The following is an 18,387-nucleotide window of genomic DNA, read 5'->3' as shown; positions in this document are numbered from 1 at the left end:
AGTGCTCTGCACACAGTAAGCACTCAATAAATACGATTGAATGAATGAATGAATGAATGAATAGTGCATGGCCTGGGAGTCAAAAGGATCGGGGTTCTAATCCCCGCTCTGCCACTTGTCAGCTGAATGACTTTGAGCAAGTCCCTTCACTTCTCTGGGCCTCAGTGACCTCATCTGTAATATGACGGTGAAGACTGTGAGCCCCAAGTGGGACAGGGACTGTGTCCAACTGATTTGCTTGCATCCATCCAGCCCTTAGTACAGCGCCTGGCACATAGTAAGTGCTTGACAAATACCGTAATGATTGTTATTATTGTGAGCTGGTGCCCGGAGGCCTGAGACACTGTGCCATCTAGCCAGAGGGCGGAGAGCAGATGAGGGATTATGTGGATTGATTTCTACTTGTGGGACCCTGTTTCTGCTTTCTGTACCTAGAGAGATGCCTGCCAGGTGAGAATGATCTCAGCTCCCGATCACATCCAGCTTCCGGCACTTGGGCGCCAGCTCTGTGTTCTCTCACACCAAAATCCCTCGTGCCCCCACGGCTGCTGCTGCCCCCCGACTCCCAACCCTGACTTCTTGCCACCGTTTCAGAAGGAGCAACACCACGGCCGATCAGGGCATTTGAAAACTCCTGAATCCACGTTTTATTACCAGGTAGGAGAAGAGCGATCACTCACAATATCGTGTTCAAAAGAATGGCATTCAACAACATGTACAGTAATGACATTAAAATTACCTTGTGGGAAAAATAGAAAGGCCAGGAGACGGGGCTCTGATTAAGTGCTATCCCTAAATGGGCTTTGGAAGCTACGGCTATTTCTTTAAACTTTAAAAATAGCATCCTAAAAATTGCTTTTGCCCCAGGGTTACTTGCCGCCCCCCCCACATTTAGCTCGGCGGGTCTGTACAGAATGCTGCCTGGCTTCGACAGTGGCTGCCGTACCGAGGTTTGAAAGGAGCACTTGCCTGGCTCCACCTTGCCTGGCTCCACCTGTGATCTCATTCCCAATCCGTCACCAACACTGAGTGGGCACCCCCCGGGGTGGAGGGGGGGCAAGGGTCCCATCTCATTTCATTGACAGGCTGGGTCCCTGCTCAGGCTGACACTTGTGTGACACAAAGAAGTGAGGAAAATAAGGCATTTTACACGTCGGTGTTTCAAGTCCGTTGGTACAAAACTCAATCAGTCCTGGAGTGGGGGAAAAAACACCCTGTATTGAACTTTCAAAATTCAAACCAAAAGGAGAACAGCAGGACTGGAGGAGGTGCCTAGTTTAATTTTCCTTAAAGAAGTTCAGACCATCTCATACGGAGCAGTCCCGGGAAGGTGAGTCTTGGGGTGAGGGAGAGCCGGGATGAAGCAAGGGGAGGAAGGGAGCAACTGTGGGGTTCTGGGGTCCAGGCAATCCCCTGCAGCCACACGGGAGACCTCAGCCTCCCAGGGCCAGGGTCAGCCCCACTCCTTTCCTGCTCTTCCGAGCCCAGAAGGAGACGGGGGAGGTCACCGTTTGGAACAACCCCCTCTCCCCCGCAAGCTGGCTGGAATACTGAAAGATTTCAGAATACTAGGTCTATTTCTAAAAGGGAAAACCAGGTGATGGGACAGCCTAGCCTTACCCTTTGGAAGATGGAAAAGACCCAGGAAGTGTCGTGAATCTAAGGAAGCATAACCTAGGCCATTTCTTTATCTCCTACCCTCCTGTTCACTGAGATTTAGCCTACCTGAAAGATAGAATGAAATATTTTGTACTTATTGTACTGTAAAAATTCAGACAGAGGCCTCTGTCATCATTATTTTTCCACTTTGTGTGCCATATAAATTTAAGGAAAATAATTTTCTATATATTTATTTTTATATATACTGTATATATAAATTAGAAGCAAATAAATAAAAGATTAGAGGCTGCACTGAAATCAGTTAACACACTGATATCCAATCACTAATGTTATGTTTTACAGGTTTTTTTATATATATGTATATATACATATATATACAAATATACTGTATACATACACTGGTTGTAAAGAAGAGAAACTGTAGGTGCTGAATGAGAAGAATCAGATCAGAAAGACTCCCAGGGTCTCAGCAACCTGATTGCATATGTGTCCCTTGTGCAGTTTTGATTTTCCAGTTCCCTAAGCTGTGAAGTTCATTATTGCTAAATTTCCTCCCATTTCAATTGGATGTGCTGGCTGAGATTTGGAACCTGGGAGAGGGAAGCTGTTGGAACAGTGTTGGGGGGGGTTAGGTGGAGGAGGAGAGGGTCTCCTAAAAAAAAGCTCCCTCCCCTCTGCCTTCCCGCCGGGGCTCCCAGAGATGCCAAACTACCCGGTGCCTCAGAGCCTGGACTGATGGGCTTTCTGTCCCCCCCCTGCACCTCAGACGTCAAGCACACGGAGCCCAAATCATTCTGAACCAGATTCGTCCTGGCTGGGTGGCTCGGTCAGCAGCCAGACTGTGCCCCTGGCAGCACTGCTGGGGCAGCGGGACCCCAGCCCTGGGTGGGTGAGCAGCAGCCAGGGTGAGTGACCGTGCTGGGACAGGACCCCGGGTCAGTGCAAATGTCCTGAGAAACAAGGAAACCAGGCAGAATGTGGGATGGGACAGACAGTCCAGGGGCTTCTGTACTGGTATTCCAGGAGGTGACCAGTTGGAATCCGAAAGGGCCAAAGGCCCGACAGGATTAACGCCCCAGGCTATGGCTGGAACCGGTTCCGAGAGGGGCCCTCGGCTTGTCCGCCCGGAGCTTCGGAAGGGAACGGGGAGGAGGTGGATTGGGGTGGGGGTGGGAGGACGGTCCTGACTGAAGGAGCCCCTAGAGGCAAGGTGACCGGATGCTGGGTAGAGCCTGGGGGGAGTCCACATCGGGTCTGCCAGAAGCCCCCACTTCAACCCAACAAGCACAGCCTGTGATGATTCACGGTGGTTGTGGGGAAGCTGAGGCTGGATGTGAGTAGGCTGCTGGCTGCTGAGCCACTTCTCTGCTCAAGCTCGCCGAGGGGCATAAGCACGAGCAGGAGGAGCCCTTGAAGAGCTGGGGCTGGGCCGGGGGAGCACTGCAGCCACTCTCTGCTCAGAGTCCTCTGCTGCCCCTGCCCGTGGGCAAGCAGCAGGTGGCCCAAACTGGACAGGGATTTCTCTTGCAAAACAGAGGCTCGGTGGCACTGCTAGGGGTGACCGAGGGCCTGATCCAGGGCCAGGCCAGCTCAGATTCTGAAGGCAGAATGAGCCCATCCCACTGCAGAGAGACTGGTGCCGGAGACCCGGCTGGAGCCTCTGTGGGAGTCCATCCATAGAGGCGCCCTTTGTCCTGACGGACCAACTGCTGGACATTTGTGCTATCGCAAAGTTGGTGCTTTGGAAGTGGGAACTCTCCCCGGAGTGGAAGCACTGGGTGCCGCTCGCCCACTTTGTCCCTCAGAGGGCCCAGGTGGTCTCCAAAGAGGCCGCCATGAGCTCCTGGTCTGGGGTGCCCTGGGGCAGGCTATTGCCTGGAGGGTCGAGCCCGGGGAGCAGACCTGGGCATGCTGCAGGTCTTGTGCTGAGAGGCTGGCTCTGGAGCTCGGTCACCTTCTCCTTGGGAGGCAGCGTCTTCTTCTGACTCTGCTGACCTCAGGCCCTTCAGAGACCTGCTTTCCTCTCCTGAGCGGGGTGGGGACCCGGCGGCCCACCCTTGCGGTGGGTGGACAGAGGGGAAGGGGGTGGGGTCCCCAAGCAGGAAACCAGCCCATGTGGGGCTTCAGGAAGGCCAACCACAGCCATGGCCTCTTGCTCAAGATATAGCTCAGAAGAAATCTGGAGCCCCAAGCCCAGCGCGGGAAGGGTCACTGTCACTTCCCTTCAGGAGCTCACTTGGGGGCCTCGATGCCAGCTCTCAAACTGCTCGGGCAGAGGCACGGAGGGCGGGTTCCCGAATGGAGATGCGAAGGCCGGGTGTAGGGCGCTCTGAGAGCTGGCGTGGGAGGCTGGTGGTGCGATGGGGGTGGAGGGCGTGGGAGTCAGGGGTTGCGGGAGCCGGCCAAGAACTTCTGTTTGGGAAAAGTTAAAGCAGCAGCTTCTCCAGAGTAAGCCCCCTAGCTCTGAGAGGTCTTTCTGCTTCCCGTTCTTGTGGAAGCACAGGGCTCTCTCTTGGACGTTGCTGCGTCAAGAAAGAATACTTGGAAAAGCTCTCTGGTTAGTTCTGTACTAAAAATATTTACTAAACATCATGGCTGGAAAGAAACTGATCCAACAACCGAAAAAGAAACCCAGACCAAAAAAACCCCAAAGGTCACCGGCAAAGGGCCCCCAGGGAACCTGGCTAATCAGCCCCCGCCTTGGCGGGGAATCGAGGGGTGGAGGGGGAGAAGCCCACTGAGCTAGGAAGGGCAGCAGACTTACTTAGGAGTGCCCACCCACCCCAATCCTCTTGGGGACAGCACCCGAGCCGCCCACGGTCTCGGCAGACATTGTGGTTCCAGAGCGCATACCTTTAAAGAAAGCTACGAGGAGGAAACAAAAGAGCAAAGTAAACGTGCATCAGAGGGCTCTTCCTCGCCACACGTGCGTCTTTGGAAGTCGGAGCATCACAGTCTTGAGCCGAGGTGTCAAAAGAGTTGGCAGCAAGTGCTGACGGCAATAAATACACGCGGCTTAAAATAACCAGATTCAATGTGTCCTCGGTCCTAATTAGGAGCTAAAAAAAGTCACTATTAAAAAAAGAAAAAAAAAAGAAAGAAAACTCCAATGCTATTTCATTAGTGCATAAAAAATACATGTGAATCCCTGGTCTGCTTGTCTGCTGTATTTGCTTTTTGTGGGTAGATGGGTGGCTTATTTCTTTGCCCGGTGACCCAGGCCTCAGAGCCCGGCCTGCCCCGGCTCTCCGGGGGCTGCTCCCCCAGCCTCTTCCAGATCAGGGAAGGGCCCTGGGGCCGGCTGCCTGGTGTGGGAAGGGCCCGTCAGAAGATATTCGGGCACATGTGCCAGTCGTGCTTTTCCTTGGCTTCCCAATAGCCCCCTTTGTAAACGCAGGCCAGCTCTCCCGTCAGGGGATCCGTCTTCCTTTCAAACCACAGTGGGGTGTATCCAGTATAGTTCTTCCCTGCAAGGGGCAGAGAGACAACTCAGATATGGGCACCGTTTCCCTTCCACTTCTCCTCGGGCCAGACAGCCACGGCAGCAGCACCACCACGACCGCTCAATCTCAGAAGCCCTCACTTCGATTCCCTGGGGCCCGACTGATATAGTCTCCCTTCCTCACTGTGGGCGGTCCGAGGAATCCTACCCTCATTTGGAGGGTGAGATATCCTCATGGGCCTATGCTCAGGGTGACTCAAGAAGCTGAGAGAGAATGTGCATCGAAGACTGGCTGCCACACACGGGCTTTTTCTGGAAGTCAGAGTTGCAGGAGGAGAAACCAGGAATCTGGACTCCCAATCAATCAATCAATCAATCAATCGCATTTATTGAGCGCTTACTGTGTGCAGAGCACTGTACTAAGCGCTTGGGAAGTACAAGTTGGCAACTTGTACTTGGCGTAAGTTGGCCTGCGGCTTGGGCTCTTTCCTCCTCCATGGATTCTCTAGGCCCCTGCAGGGTATCTCAAATGGATGGAAAATCAGGAGCCTCCAAATAGATGGGAAGGTAGCGAGGCTTAGTGGAATGTCGTTACGGGCAGGGAACGTATCTACCAACTCAGTCCTCTGCACACAGTAAGTGCTCAATAAATACCATCGATTGAATGAGCACAAGGACAGGAACTGGCCTGCCACTGGCCTGCTGTGCAACTATGGGCAATCCCTTAATTAATCTCTTAATTAAACACTTAATCTCTGGGCTTCAGTTTCTTTATCTGCAAAATTTATATTATGGTATCTGTTAAGTGCTTACAGTGCATCAAGCACTGTTCTAAGTGCTGGGGTACATACAAGTTAATCAGGCTACAGTCCCTGTCCCACATGGGGCTCACGGTCTAACATAGGGATAAAATACTTGTTCCCACTCCCTGCGATACCGTGAGCCCTGTATGGGACAGTGGCTGGGTATGATCTGATAACCTTGGATCTACCCTATCACTGAGCACCCGCTAGGAGCTCAATAAACACCATCGATCACTAAATGCTGGAGAGCGGCCGATTGGACTGCCAGAATTCAATTGGAACATTCTTCCCCTGTGAGCCCAGGATCAATCCTGCCCTCGGGGGGGGGGGCTTCTCGTCCACTCTCTCCTTCAATCCCCAGTGCCCTCCTCCTCCTCCTGCTCTTCCCTCTTGTTCTCGCCTGAGCCTCCCCGCTGCCTCTGCAAAGGGGACCACCCCAGATCTCAAGCCCAACTCACCTCCCTCCAGCGCCTCCATGGCATCCGACTCCCGCTTACGGCGCACGAGCCTCTGCTTCTCCTCCAACCTCTGCTTCTCCACGTTGGCTTCATCCCACTGGCCGCTCTCCATGAGTCGCTGGTCGGGCCGCATCCTGCTGTCCGTGGGGGCCACCCCGACCTCAGACTCGTTGAGGGTCAGAGCCAGCTCGGAGAAGTAGTACATGTTCTCTGCGTTCTCCCTGAAAGGGAAGGCAGGGAGTCAGATGAGTGGAGTTCCTGTGCAGAACTCTCCTGATCCTTTAAAAGCCTCTCTGATGGGGGTCTCTCTCTCTCTCTGTCGAATGAGCTAATCAGTTCTGCCCCAGGGAAGCCCTTCTTGCTGAACTTAGACTCTCTGGTTCATGCCCAATGAGGCCCAGGGGAAAGAGCCAAGCCTGGGAGTCAGAGGACACGGGTTCTAATTCTGGCTCGGTCACTTCTCTGCCGTGGGTCCTTGGGCAAGTCACTTAACTTCTCTGTGCTTCAGTTCCTCATCTGTAAAATGGGGACTCAGTACCTGTTCTCCCTCCTAATGGGACCGGGAGCCTCAAATACCATAATTATTATTATTACCCTGAGACCGTTTTCTTCAAGGTCACCAATGGTTTCTTTCTGGCCAAATCTAAGTGTCTTTACTCCATCCTAATCCTCCTCGGCTGCCTCTGACAATGTGGACAATGGTCTTGGCCTGGAAATACTATCTAACTTTGGTTTTCCTGACAGTTCTCTCCTGGTTCTCCTCCCACCTCCTGAGCTGTTCATTCTCCAGCTCTTCCACCAGTTCGCCTGCCACCTCTGGCCCCTCTATCTGTGGGTGTCACTCAGGGCTTGGTTCTGGGTTCCCTTCTCTTCTCAATCTAAACTCACTCCCTTGGGGATCTCATCTATTCCCGTGGCCTAAACCACCACTTCTATGTGGATGACTCCCGAAACTAATTCACTACGCTCAACCTCTCTCCTCTGCAATCTTGCATCTCCTCATGCCTCCAGCGTATCTCTACATGGATATAAACGTTCAGGGCATGTCACCCCACTCCTCAAAAACCTCCAGTCGTTGACTATCCACCTCTGTATCAAACAAAAACTCCTCACCATTGGCTTTAAAGCAGTCCATCACCTGGCCCCCTCCTACCTCCCCTTGCTTCTCTCCTTCTACAACCCAGCCCACACACTCCGCTCCTCTGGTGCTAAGCTTCTCACTGTGCCTCGATCACACCTGTCTCGTCACCGACTACTGGCCCAAGTTCTGCCTCTGACCTGGAATGCTCTCCCTCCTCAAATCCAACAGACAATTACTCTCCCCCACTTCAAAGCCTTATTGAAGGCACACCTCCTCCAAGAGGCCTTCCCAGTCTAAGCTCCACTTTTCCTCATCTCCCACTCCCTTCTGTGTCACCCTGAGTTGCTCCCTTTGCTCTCCCATCCCCTCCCAGCCCCAGCAGCGTGGCTCAGTGGAAAGAGCACAGGCTTTGGAGTCAGAGGTCATGGGTTCAAATCCTGGCTCCACTAACTGTCAGCTGTGTGGCTTTGGGCAAGTCACTTCACTTCTCTGCGCCTCAGTTACCTACCTCATCTGTAAAATGGGGATTAAAAAAACTGTGAGCCCCCCGTGGGACAACCTGATCACCTTGTAACCTCCCCAGCGCTTAGAACAGTGCTTTGCACATAGTAAGCACTTAACAAATACCATCATTATTATTATTATGTATACGTCTGTAATTTTATTTATTTGTATTGATGTCTGTTTCCCCACCTCTAAACTGTGAGCTCATTGTGGGCAGGGACTGTCACTGTTTATTGTTGTACTGTACTTTCCTCAGCGCTTAGTATAGTGCTCGGCACACAGTAAGCACTTAAGAAATACGACTGAATGAATGAATGTACTCCTCCAACCACTGAGTACAGTATGTTGCACAAAGTAGGTACTCAATAAATACTTTGGATTGTTTGACTATAGACTGAAAGCTCCTTGTGGACAGGGATCGTATGTACCAACTCTACTGCATTTTCCCAGTTTGCTTACTGTTGATCGGTAGATGGCAAAGACAGCCTTTGAGAAGAAGTGTGGCCTAATGGAGAGAGCACAGACTTGGGAGTCAGAAGGATCTGGATTCTAATCCCAGCTCTGACATTCGCCTGCTGTGTAATCATAGGCAAATCACTTGACTTCAGTTACTTCAGCTATAAAATGGGGACTAATTCCATGAGCCCCATGTGGAACATAGATTGTGTCCAACCTGATTAGCTTGTATCTTCCCAAGCACTTAGTACACTACCTGGCCCACAGTAAGAGCTAAACAAATACCATAAAAACAAAAACAAAGACAAAAAACAACCACCAAAAAAACCCTTGGATGGTTCCCAAGTAGCATCTGAGGCAATTTCTAACTGACCCTCAGGTGGCCCTCTTTCTTTTCTCTTCCTATCTTCCTCCTTAGTTTCCTTTTTTAAGTCTCCCTTTCCCGGCCTGTACCTAGGCCCTATGGGCTGTGCCAGCTCTGTTGGTGACCACAGGCTACGGGAGCAGTTGCCTCTCAGAAGGAATCCTCTGCTTTGGCAGCAGCAGCAGCAGTTCCAGGACCACTCCCTGGGTTTCTCTTCCTGCTTTACCCCTCGCCCTTCCTGGGAACTGGCCCTAAGACTGGGAAAAAGAAGCCCAGGGAAGGGACACGGGTTCCAGTCAGCCTCAAGCCATCCCAGGCATGACTCGATCTCTGAGCAGCATTCCACCTTTCCTGAAGTCAGGCTGCGAAGGCTGCCCAGAGCTTGGAGGGATTGAGTTTGTTCCCTCGACTGCAGGGCAGTACCGTCCCATCATCAATCATCAATCATATTTATTGAGCGCTTACTGTGTGCAGAGCACTGTACTAAGCGCTTAAGTCCCCTGTGGGGCAGTCTTCCTGAGGCCCCTCTGTTGCCTGCCAGGCCTGGCCCCCCCCAGGCAGGGCTGGGACAGGGGACCACTAAGGCTGAGCCTTGGGGCCATGACCCCGAGGAGGATGGGGGGGCCCTCAACAAGGGTCAGGGTCTCCCCTCGACCTTATGGCCCGGGCAGCTAGCTGTGCTCAGCTGTCTGCATTTTTGTTTTTTTTTAAATGATATTTGTTAAGTGCTTACTACGTGCTAGGCACTGTACTAAGTGCTGGGGATACAAGATAATCAGGATGGACACAGTCCCTGTCCCATGTATGGCTCACAATATTAGTCACCATTTTACATGAGGGAATTGAGGCACAGAGAAGAGAAATGACTTGCCCAAGGTCACACAGCAGATACGTGGTGGAGTCAGAATTAGAACCCAGGTCTTGAGAAGCAGCATGGCTCAGTGGAAAGAGCCTGGGCTTGGGAGTCAGAGGTCATGGGTTCAAAGCCTGGCTCCACCACTTGTCAGCTGTGTGACTCTGGGCAAGTCACTTCACTTCTCTGGGCCTCAGTTACCTCATCTGTAAAATGGGGATGAAGACTGTGAGCCCCACGTGGGACAACCTGATCACCTTGTAACTTCCCCAGCACTTAGAACAGCTTGGCACATAGTAAGCGCTTAACAAATGCCATCATTATTATTATTATTATTGACTTGGGCTGAGTGGGCCTGAAGGCTCCCTGAGGTTCCTAAACCCTGGCTGAGCTGACTAGGGGCCGGTTCGCAGAATCCCGTGGGAGTTCAGCCATTCCAAAAGCAGGTTTGCTCAGGTGATTTAATGAGGTCTGACCCCTTGTCCCAGGATAATCTGGGGAGGCGCTGCCTCAGTGTCCCTGGGCCCTTCCTTATGCTTTAAGGGAGGTGTGAGGGGCTGTCGGGGAGGGGTCTGCCTGCACTGGCCTACAGCTGGGGTTGGTCCAGCACACAGATTCATCATCATTCATTCATTGTCGTATTTATTGAGCGCTTACTGTGTGCAAAGCACTGTGCTAAGCACTCGGGAGAGTACAATATAACAATAAACAGACACATCATCGTCATCGGCGTCGTCAACACTCTCTCCCCTTGCTGGCCTAGTTAGCACTGTGACCACCATGGTGAGCCCCAGGCGAAGGCGGGCCTAGGCAGGACACGCACAACCCGGCCGAAGACACTCACGGCAGAGGGTATTTCTTCCACAGGACCTTGGCTGGCAACGTCTGGTAGACGGTCTTCTGCTTGCCCTCCACGTTGGAGCGACTCTGGCTGCTGTGCACGATCTTGGCGCACTCCATCTTCTCGTCCCACGAGCCCGACATGACGTAGTGGGCCCTGCCGGTGCCGTCGGCCACTACACCGGTCACCTGGGGAGAAGCCAGACCGCCCCGTCCCCTCAGTGGGCTGTCGGGGGTGGTGGGGCTGCGGACCTCGGTCGCTGGGCTGCCCGGTGAGGACGGGTCCCGCGGGACTCGGCACTGGTGCTCAGTTTTGGGTGTAGGAATGGGTCAGCTCCCACCAGCTGGGGCAGCCGGCAGCTTCTTCACCTAGTGCTCATTCAAGCCCAGTCGACCCCTGGGGGGTCAATATTCCAGCCCTCCTGCTGACCCAGACCTTCCCAGAGCCTGCCTGGCTGCCCGTCCATCCACCCAGCTTCCCATCCGATCCCTCTCAGGATGCCACCAAGCACGGTACCTTGCGGGCAGAATCTTTTGAGAAGTAGCTGTAGGGTGTGAATTTCAGCTGGCATTTATCCTTCGTCTTATGGTTGACGATCTCTATGTCCCCGGACTGTGGGAGCAGAGGAATGGAGAGAGAAGATGATGGTTTTCCAGATAGGAGGAACAGCCTAGTGGTTTGGTTCCTGAGGACTTTCCTACATGAGCCTTGTGTCCAGAGGCCCACTTGGCCAGTGGGCTCCCCAGCCGAGCCAGCCTGGTGGGAAGGAACGAGTGGGCTCGGGACTTGGCAGAGCGTGTCAGCCCCCTGCCTAGGTGACAGTGTTGGCATCAGGCTTCCTGAGCAGGGGCTTTGGCGAGAGAGGAGTCCTCTCAGCCGAACAGAGTTTTGGGCTGGGCCATCTCCAGGGTCAATTCCTGGGTCTTCTGGCCCCGGGCTTTTGGGGACACTGAAAGGCCTGGGTGAGTCAGAGAAAGGTCTTGGGCAGGTGCCCGGCAGGAGGTCCCTCCCCCTGCAACTGGGCTGGGCCCCAAATTGAAGGCCCATCCCCTGGGACTTGGCAGAAGCCTGGGCAGGAGGCATGTTCCCTTGAGACTGGGCAGGGCTCTAGCCTGGAGGCCCGGCCCTTTGGCCTGGGCAGAGCCCTCGGCAGAGTGGGCCAGCTGTGCTTCCTACAGGGCTCGCACCCACTAATGACCGGTGGGGGATGAGAGAGGGCACTGACCTGGTCGATCCAGAGCTTGCCCACGATGATGTTATGCACAGTGGAAGTGCCCTTCCTCCAAATGTAGTGATTCCCACTTGATGAGAACTCTAAATGAATGGCACCTGGAAGAGAAGGGTCAGGGATCCCAGAGGGCTTCTTCCCACCACGAAAGGGGAATGGCATTTTCCAATATCCCCTTCTTCCCCCTTCTTCTCCCACTCCGGAATCTTCCCAGTTAACCAGGAATCAATCAATCAATCAATCGCTGCTTGGAGAAGCAGCGTGGCTCAGTGGAAAGAGCCCGGGCTTTGGAGTCAGAGGTCATGGGTTCAAATCCCAGCTCCGCCAATTGTCAGCTGTGTGACTTTGGGCACATCACTTCACTTCTCTGGGCCTCAGTTACCTCATCTGTAAAATGGGGATTAAGACTGTGAGCCCCCCGTGGGACAACCTGATCGCCTTGTAACCTCCCCAGTGCTTAGAACAGTGCTATGCACATAGTAAGCGCTTAATAAATGCCATTAAAAAAAAATCAATCAATGGTATTTACTGAGTGCTTAGTGTGTGCGGAGCACTGTACTAAGCACTTGGGAGAGTACAAATAAAACAGAATTAGCAGACATATTCCCTGTCCATAACGAGCTTACAGTCAAGAAGGAAGGTCACTAGAAGGTCCCAGGAAGGTGGGACTTTCCATTTTTAAATAGAAAGTTTCCTGCAGGCACATTAAGGCTGTGGGCAGCGGGGGTTAGGTCCCCAGGCAAGACTTAGCTCAGATAACGGCAAGGGCAGGGGCCAGAGGCAGGAGTGTTGTTTTTTTTTTCTTTTAATGGCATTTGATAAGCGCTTACTATGGGCCAGGCACTGTATTATGTGCTGGGGGTGATACAGGTTAATCAGGTTCATTCATTCATTCATTCAATCGTATTTATTGAGCACTTACTGTGTGCAGAGCACTGTACTAAGCGCTTGGGAAGTACAAGTTGGCAACATATAGAGACGGTCCCTACCCAACAGCGGGCTCACAGTCTAGGTTGGACACAGTCCATGTCCCACATGGGGTTCACCGTCTTAACCCCCATTTTACAGATGAGGTAACTGAGGCCCAGAGAAGTGAAATGAGTTGCCCAAAGTCACACAGCAGACAAGTGATGGAGCCAGCATTAGAACCCAGGTCCTTCTGTCTCCCAGGCCCATGCTCTATCCACTCAGCTGTGTCTGTATTGCAATGATGGAAACCGGGGTTGGCCGGGGGTGGTTTTAGGTGAGTCAATGATCCTAACTCTCATTAAAAACCCCAGCAATCTCCCTGCAAGTCATCAGTGAGTAAGCATTCCAGAAGGTCTGTGATCACCAACCCGCTATGCCCAGGCCCGAGTGGAGCCCTTCTTATGAAACCCTGGACTAATCAATCAATCAATCAGTCATATTTACTGAGCGCTTACTGTGTGCACAGCACTGTACTAAGCGCTTGGGAAGTACAAGTTGGCAACATGTAGAGACAGTCCCTACCCAACAGTGGGCTCACAGTCTAAAAGTAGTAACTAGTACTAGTAACTAGAACAAAACTATTACTAGTAACTAAAACTAGTAACACAGAACTGCAGGGCTCTTGAACTCCTTGAGTCTCCTGACCCTCGCTTACAGACAGACAGCAGGCACATCCCCTCTAAGACTGCAGCCCCAAGGCATTTTTAAAAATCCAATCTGCAAGGCCATATTCAATGACATCCACTTCAGGATTCATCACATCAAGGCCGAGACAGATGGAAGCCGAGAGAGGAAGGTGAAGACCCCCAGGCAGGGCCCTGGGTGGAGAGAATCCAGGCACCTCACCTGGTACCTCGCCTGGCACCTGGCAGGCCTCGCCAGTATCCAGCTCTCTGGATGCCAAGCAACGACTCCCGTCAGGTGCCCCCAGAACTAAGTCAGGCCCCCAGACCCATGTGGATCTGGCTAACGGCACACATCCGACTCTCCGGGATGGGGAATAGCCCACGCAGCATGAGTCACAACTGAATTGTGTCTTCGAGGTGATAAAACCTTTCTTGGAAAGCCCACTTCTTGCCAGAAATTCTTTTCGAGTCTCCTGCCAAATGCGTCACTAGACAGTGAGGAAACTTGCCTGAAGCCAAAGCAGAGCCCTGACTTAAAGTGCTGCATTGGAGCTTGGATGGCAAAGTGGCTGCATCTTTCAACATGGTGATGGGTGGACCCCCGGCTGGCGGCATTTCCCCCAACTCTGTGGCCTTGTCCACCCCCTGCCACCGTCTCAGCGGCCTCCCCCAGGACGGGGTCAGGGACTCCGCTGGGAGGAACTAACGTGGGGCAGTCTGGAACAGAGCACTGGTAAAAGAATAAGGGCTGGAGAGTCTATCTCAGTTAGAATTATTTTGAAGCGGGTTTTTTTTTCTTGTGGTGTTGAACCATGCTTCCTGGAAGCAGAGGTTCTCAGCTTCTCTCCCAGCTGACATGTGGTAAATCTAGAGAAATTCATCTGGCGCTTCACCTCACATAGGTTCATGGCTAGGGCTGGGCCGACGGGCATCCAGGGAAGGGAGGAAACAACTGGGATCTTTGCCCAGGGTCCAGGCCGGAGGTGGGAGCAGGGTCATCCCTCTGTTTCTGGGCCAGTTGAGTGCTTTTCTCACCTTCCTCCCCACTACCTTTTCATCTGCAATGATTTTGGGAGACTTCAATATCCTTGTTGAAGACCCTTATGATTCCCCAGCTCCACATTCTACTCCGCTCGCTCTGCTGACCTGTGATTAGACACCCCCACTGCCCGCACTCCCTTCTAGACTGTAAGCTCATTGTGGACAGGGAATGTGTCTGTCCATTGTTGTACTGTACTCTCCCAAGTGCTTAGCATAGTGCTCCGCACCTAAGCGCTCAATAAATTCAATTGACTGACTAGCTGACTTACACACCGACACAGCCCACCCTGGACCACCGCCTCCAGTGGCTACCCCACCAGCTGCTGATGCCACAAACTCAATGCCCCAGTAATAATTTGTACTTCCCAAGCGCTTAGTACAGTGCTCTGCACACAGTAAGCGCTCAATAAATATGACTGATGATGATGATGAATGCCCCACCCAGCCAGTTCTCTATGACCACTTCCAGACCTCAACCTCCTAGCCTACGATCTCCAGCCTCTGAACCCCCTCTCTTCACATCAGCCAAGCGGCCACCCCCTCCCTAAACAAGAGGGTCACTTGCATCTCCAGTGCCCCGTCCAGCACTCTCAATTCTCTGCCCTTCTTCCTGAAGCGATGGACCCGCCAACCTCTGGCCCTGGATTAGTCCCACTCTGCCTCTTCAGCTCCTGCCCCGGGGACCAGATCCATACAGTGGACCTCTGATGCTTTAAACTAACCTTTTGTGTGACATTGCTGCCCTTTCATTAGTCAGACAAGACTACAGCTCCTCCCTCAGCCACTCCTCCACCTGGAGTCCTCCTTCACTCCCTCTTACCGCTACTTCATTCATTCATTCATTCAGTCGTACTTATCGAGCGCTTACTGTGTGCAGAGCACTGTACTAAGCGCTTGGAAAGTACAATTCGGCAACAGATAGAAACAATCCCTACCCAACAACGGGCTCACAGTCTAGAAGGGGGAGACAGACACAAGACAAAACAACTATTTCAACCTCTGACTCTGTCCTGGTTCCTTTCCTTTGCTTACAGTATGAACATCCCCCAGAATCTTGAAAAAAAAATCCATTGATCCTACTGTACCTTGTAATGATAATTATTATCATTATTATTACTATGCAATAGTTGGAGGGTCCATATCCTGGACTGGGGACATACTGCCAAGTGACAACACCCCTTCCCTGCACCCCACACCAAGACCCTCGGCTGGGAAGAGCTCTGAAAACTCAGCGGCCCCTAACACTGGATTCCCCCTCTCCTCTCCTGTCCCCCCACTCACCCGACCACCTTTCTCTCTCTCCCCTTCTCACTCACTCACCTAATGGCATGATGGAGAGGTATTTGCCCCGGAACTTGCTGGCGATGGTAATTTCCTGCCAAAGGGCCCAGCCGTGCTTGGAGTAGACGTGGTGAGCAGCTGCAGGAGGGTGGTGGCTCACCTGTAGGACAGCAATGGACACGGCATCATACGTCGGCCTGGCAAAGACCCACACAGCACCCACAAAACGCTGCCTTCAACCAGGACAATCAGGGTGCCTGCCCCTCTCCCTTCTCCCCTCTGGGCTCGAAGGGCTCTGTAAGCACAGCAACCATCAACTCTCTTATTTCTTCCAAGGCAGCATGCAAACCACCCATAAATCTTAGGAGAAGTAACAATTATTATTATAAACAATAACAACAGTACCAACTGTGATATTTACTCAATGCTTACTATGGACTGAGGACTGAGGTAGATACAATCATTCAAGGCATTTATTAAAAGTTTTTCTGTAAGTGGCACCAGAGTGAGTTAAAAGGCCCCAATCCTGGTTTCTAGGAATTTCCACTCCAAGTTAAGCTGCATGAATAATCAATTCATCAGTCAATGGTACATTGAGCATTTACCGTGTGCAGAGCACTGCACTAAATGCTTGGGAGAGTACAACAGGGGGAGTAGATACGATTTCTGAAATAAATTCCAAAATAAAACAAAAAAGTCACTGAGATAAATTGAAGCCAATACCAAGGAGCCTGTCCATACCCTCAGCAGGCTCCACACTCTTTAGCTTTTAACATTTTCTCAGCTCCTGTAGCTCAAGAACTCCCAAGCTAACACCTTCTCTTTCGTTAGGGATCTTGCCTCATTCGAAGGATGAACATAACAGGCTGGGTTCTGTTTTCTTCCACTAACTCACTAAGCGATTTAGTCCCCCACCACCCCAATCCATAAAACCTAATTTGTGCTCTAAGTACTTATAGATACTGTGATCTATGATTAGGCATTCTAATTATAGGATTTGATTAAAGTGCATTACAAAATTGGTGATTATGCCAAAATGTTGATTTATACCCAAACAAATGTGACTGCTTTAAAGTTCAGCCCTGTAAATGCTGTTGCTGCTGAATCCTTGATTAAGGCAATTCCTAAATGCTGCTCCTTCTCAGCAGCTCAGCAGAGACTGGGATCTCAGGAGCGCTGGGCCAGTGTGGGCTAGTGTGGCCAGTCCGAGGAGTTGAAGGTTCAGGCAGGGGAAGGAGAGGGGGCCGGCCTCAGCAAGGCGGGCTTCCTGGGACAGTCACGCTTCTTCTCAAGTCCACAAAATCCCCACTTGGGGATTCCTTTCCTCAGGATGACCCTGTTGGATAGTCGGATTTCACAGAGCCAGGGAGAACCATGCCACCTCCAAGGAAGCAGGGGAAACCCATTTCCAGAGACCGGTTGGTGACTCGGAGAAACAGGCCACAGCAACACTTCAGAGACAAACTGGGTGGCTGGGCACGTGCTTGCACCCCAGGTGATCAATACTCCAAGGGGTACAATGTGTGGTACAAACCAATCAAGCAACAGTATTTGATGAGCGCCTACCATGGCCCTGTACTGTACTAAGTGGTTGGATGAGTAAAATTGGATTAGTAGACAAGATCTCTACTCTAAAGGAATTTAGAGTCTAGTGGGTAAGACACTTCAGGTAGAAGGTTGCAATAGAGTCTGAAGATATATGGCTAAATGTTATGGTGGGAGGGTGGGATGAGTGGTCAGAGCTGTGAGGACTCAGTGCAGTGTGACCTAGTGGCTAGAGCACAGGCCTGAAAGTCAGAAGGACCTGGGTTCTAATTCCTAGATTTGCCACTTGTCTGCTGTGTGACTTTGGACAAATCACTTTACTTCTCTGTGCCTCCGTTACCTCATCTTTGAGGAATTAAGATTTTGAGCCACATTTGGGACACAGACTGTATTCAACCTGATTATCTTGTGTCTATCCTAGTGCTTAGTACAGGGCTTGGTACACAGTTAGGGTTTAACTAATTCCATAAAATAAAAAAAAAGCGTTTAGATGATTCCCAAATCCTTAAGTAGAAACTGAGGGTGGCGAGAGAATGTTGCCGATTTGTACTTCCCAAGCACTTAGTACAGTGCACAGTGTAAAGGCTCAATAAATACTACTGAATGAATGAATTAATGTTAATCAGGGGAAGGCTTCTGGAAGAAATGGGATTTCAGAAGAGCTCTGAAGAGCAGTGGTCTGCTGGATGTGAAGGGAATAGGAACTCCAGGAAAAAGGGAGGGTGTGAGCCAGAGGTCGAGACGTCTAACCAGTAAGCTGACCGCTCTGGACTTGGCCAGAACTGTGGGTCCCAGCTCTCCCTTTTGAACCACGACAAGAAGCTCTAACGTGGTCAAGTGGACAGCAATTTTCAGCAGCAGCAGCAGCAGCCACAGGGAGGACGGAGGGAACAGCCGGGCTGAGATGAGGGCCAGGAAACGAGCCGGGACTTTCCTGCCCCTTCTCCTGCTCTCTCCCCTCTGCTCCTTAACCTATTGGTGGAATCCAGGACACAAGCTGAGAAGCAGCGTGGCTCAGTGGAAAGAGCACGGGCTTTGGAGTCAGAGGTCATGGGTTCAAATCCCGGCTCCGCCAACTGTCAGCTGTGTGACTTTGGGCAAGTCACTTAACTTCTTTGGGCCTCAGTTTCTTGCTCTGTAAAATGGGGATTAAGACTGTGAGCCCCCCGTGGGACAACCTGATCACTTTGTAACCTCCCCAGCACTTAGAACAGTGCTTTGCACACAGTAAGCGCTTCATAAATGCTATCATTATTATTATTTTTATTATTAAGC

General features: G+C 51.7%; 1 protein-coding gene across 8 annotated transcripts in view; it reads right to left on the bottom strand.

Annotated features, from left to right (window-relative positions):
- Positions 1–619: 619 nt before the first annotated feature.
- The window catches only part of OSBP2 (oxysterol binding protein 2), a 319,886-nt gene continuing 302,118 nt past the window's right edge, over positions 620–18,387 (bottom strand). For all 8 annotated transcript variants that reach the window (XM_038762589.1, XM_038762590.1, XM_038762597.1 and 5 more), the window contains 6 exons: positions 15,607–15,727; positions 11,648–11,751; positions 10,939–11,034; positions 10,426–10,610; positions 6,324–6,544; positions 620–5,087 (listed from right to left, as the gene is read on the bottom strand). In XM_038762589.1, the coding sequence (XP_038618517.1) occupies positions 4,945–5,087; positions 6,324–6,544; positions 10,426–10,610; positions 10,939–11,034; positions 11,648–11,751; positions 15,607–15,727 (870 nt within the window). In that variant the 3' untranslated portion in view covers positions 620–4,944. The remainder of the gene's footprint in view (positions 5,088–6,323; positions 6,545–10,425; positions 10,611–10,938; positions 11,035–11,647; positions 11,752–15,606; positions 15,728–18,387) is intronic.

This window comes from Tachyglossus aculeatus, chromosome 21 (assembly GCF_015852505.1).
Source record: "Tachyglossus aculeatus isolate mTacAcu1 chromosome 21, mTacAcu1.pri, whole genome shotgun sequence".
In the NCBI taxonomy this organism is placed as follows: Eukaryota; Metazoa; Chordata; class Mammalia; order Monotremata; family Tachyglossidae; genus Tachyglossus; species Tachyglossus aculeatus.
This window is presented reverse-complemented; position numbering and strand designations above follow the sequence as displayed.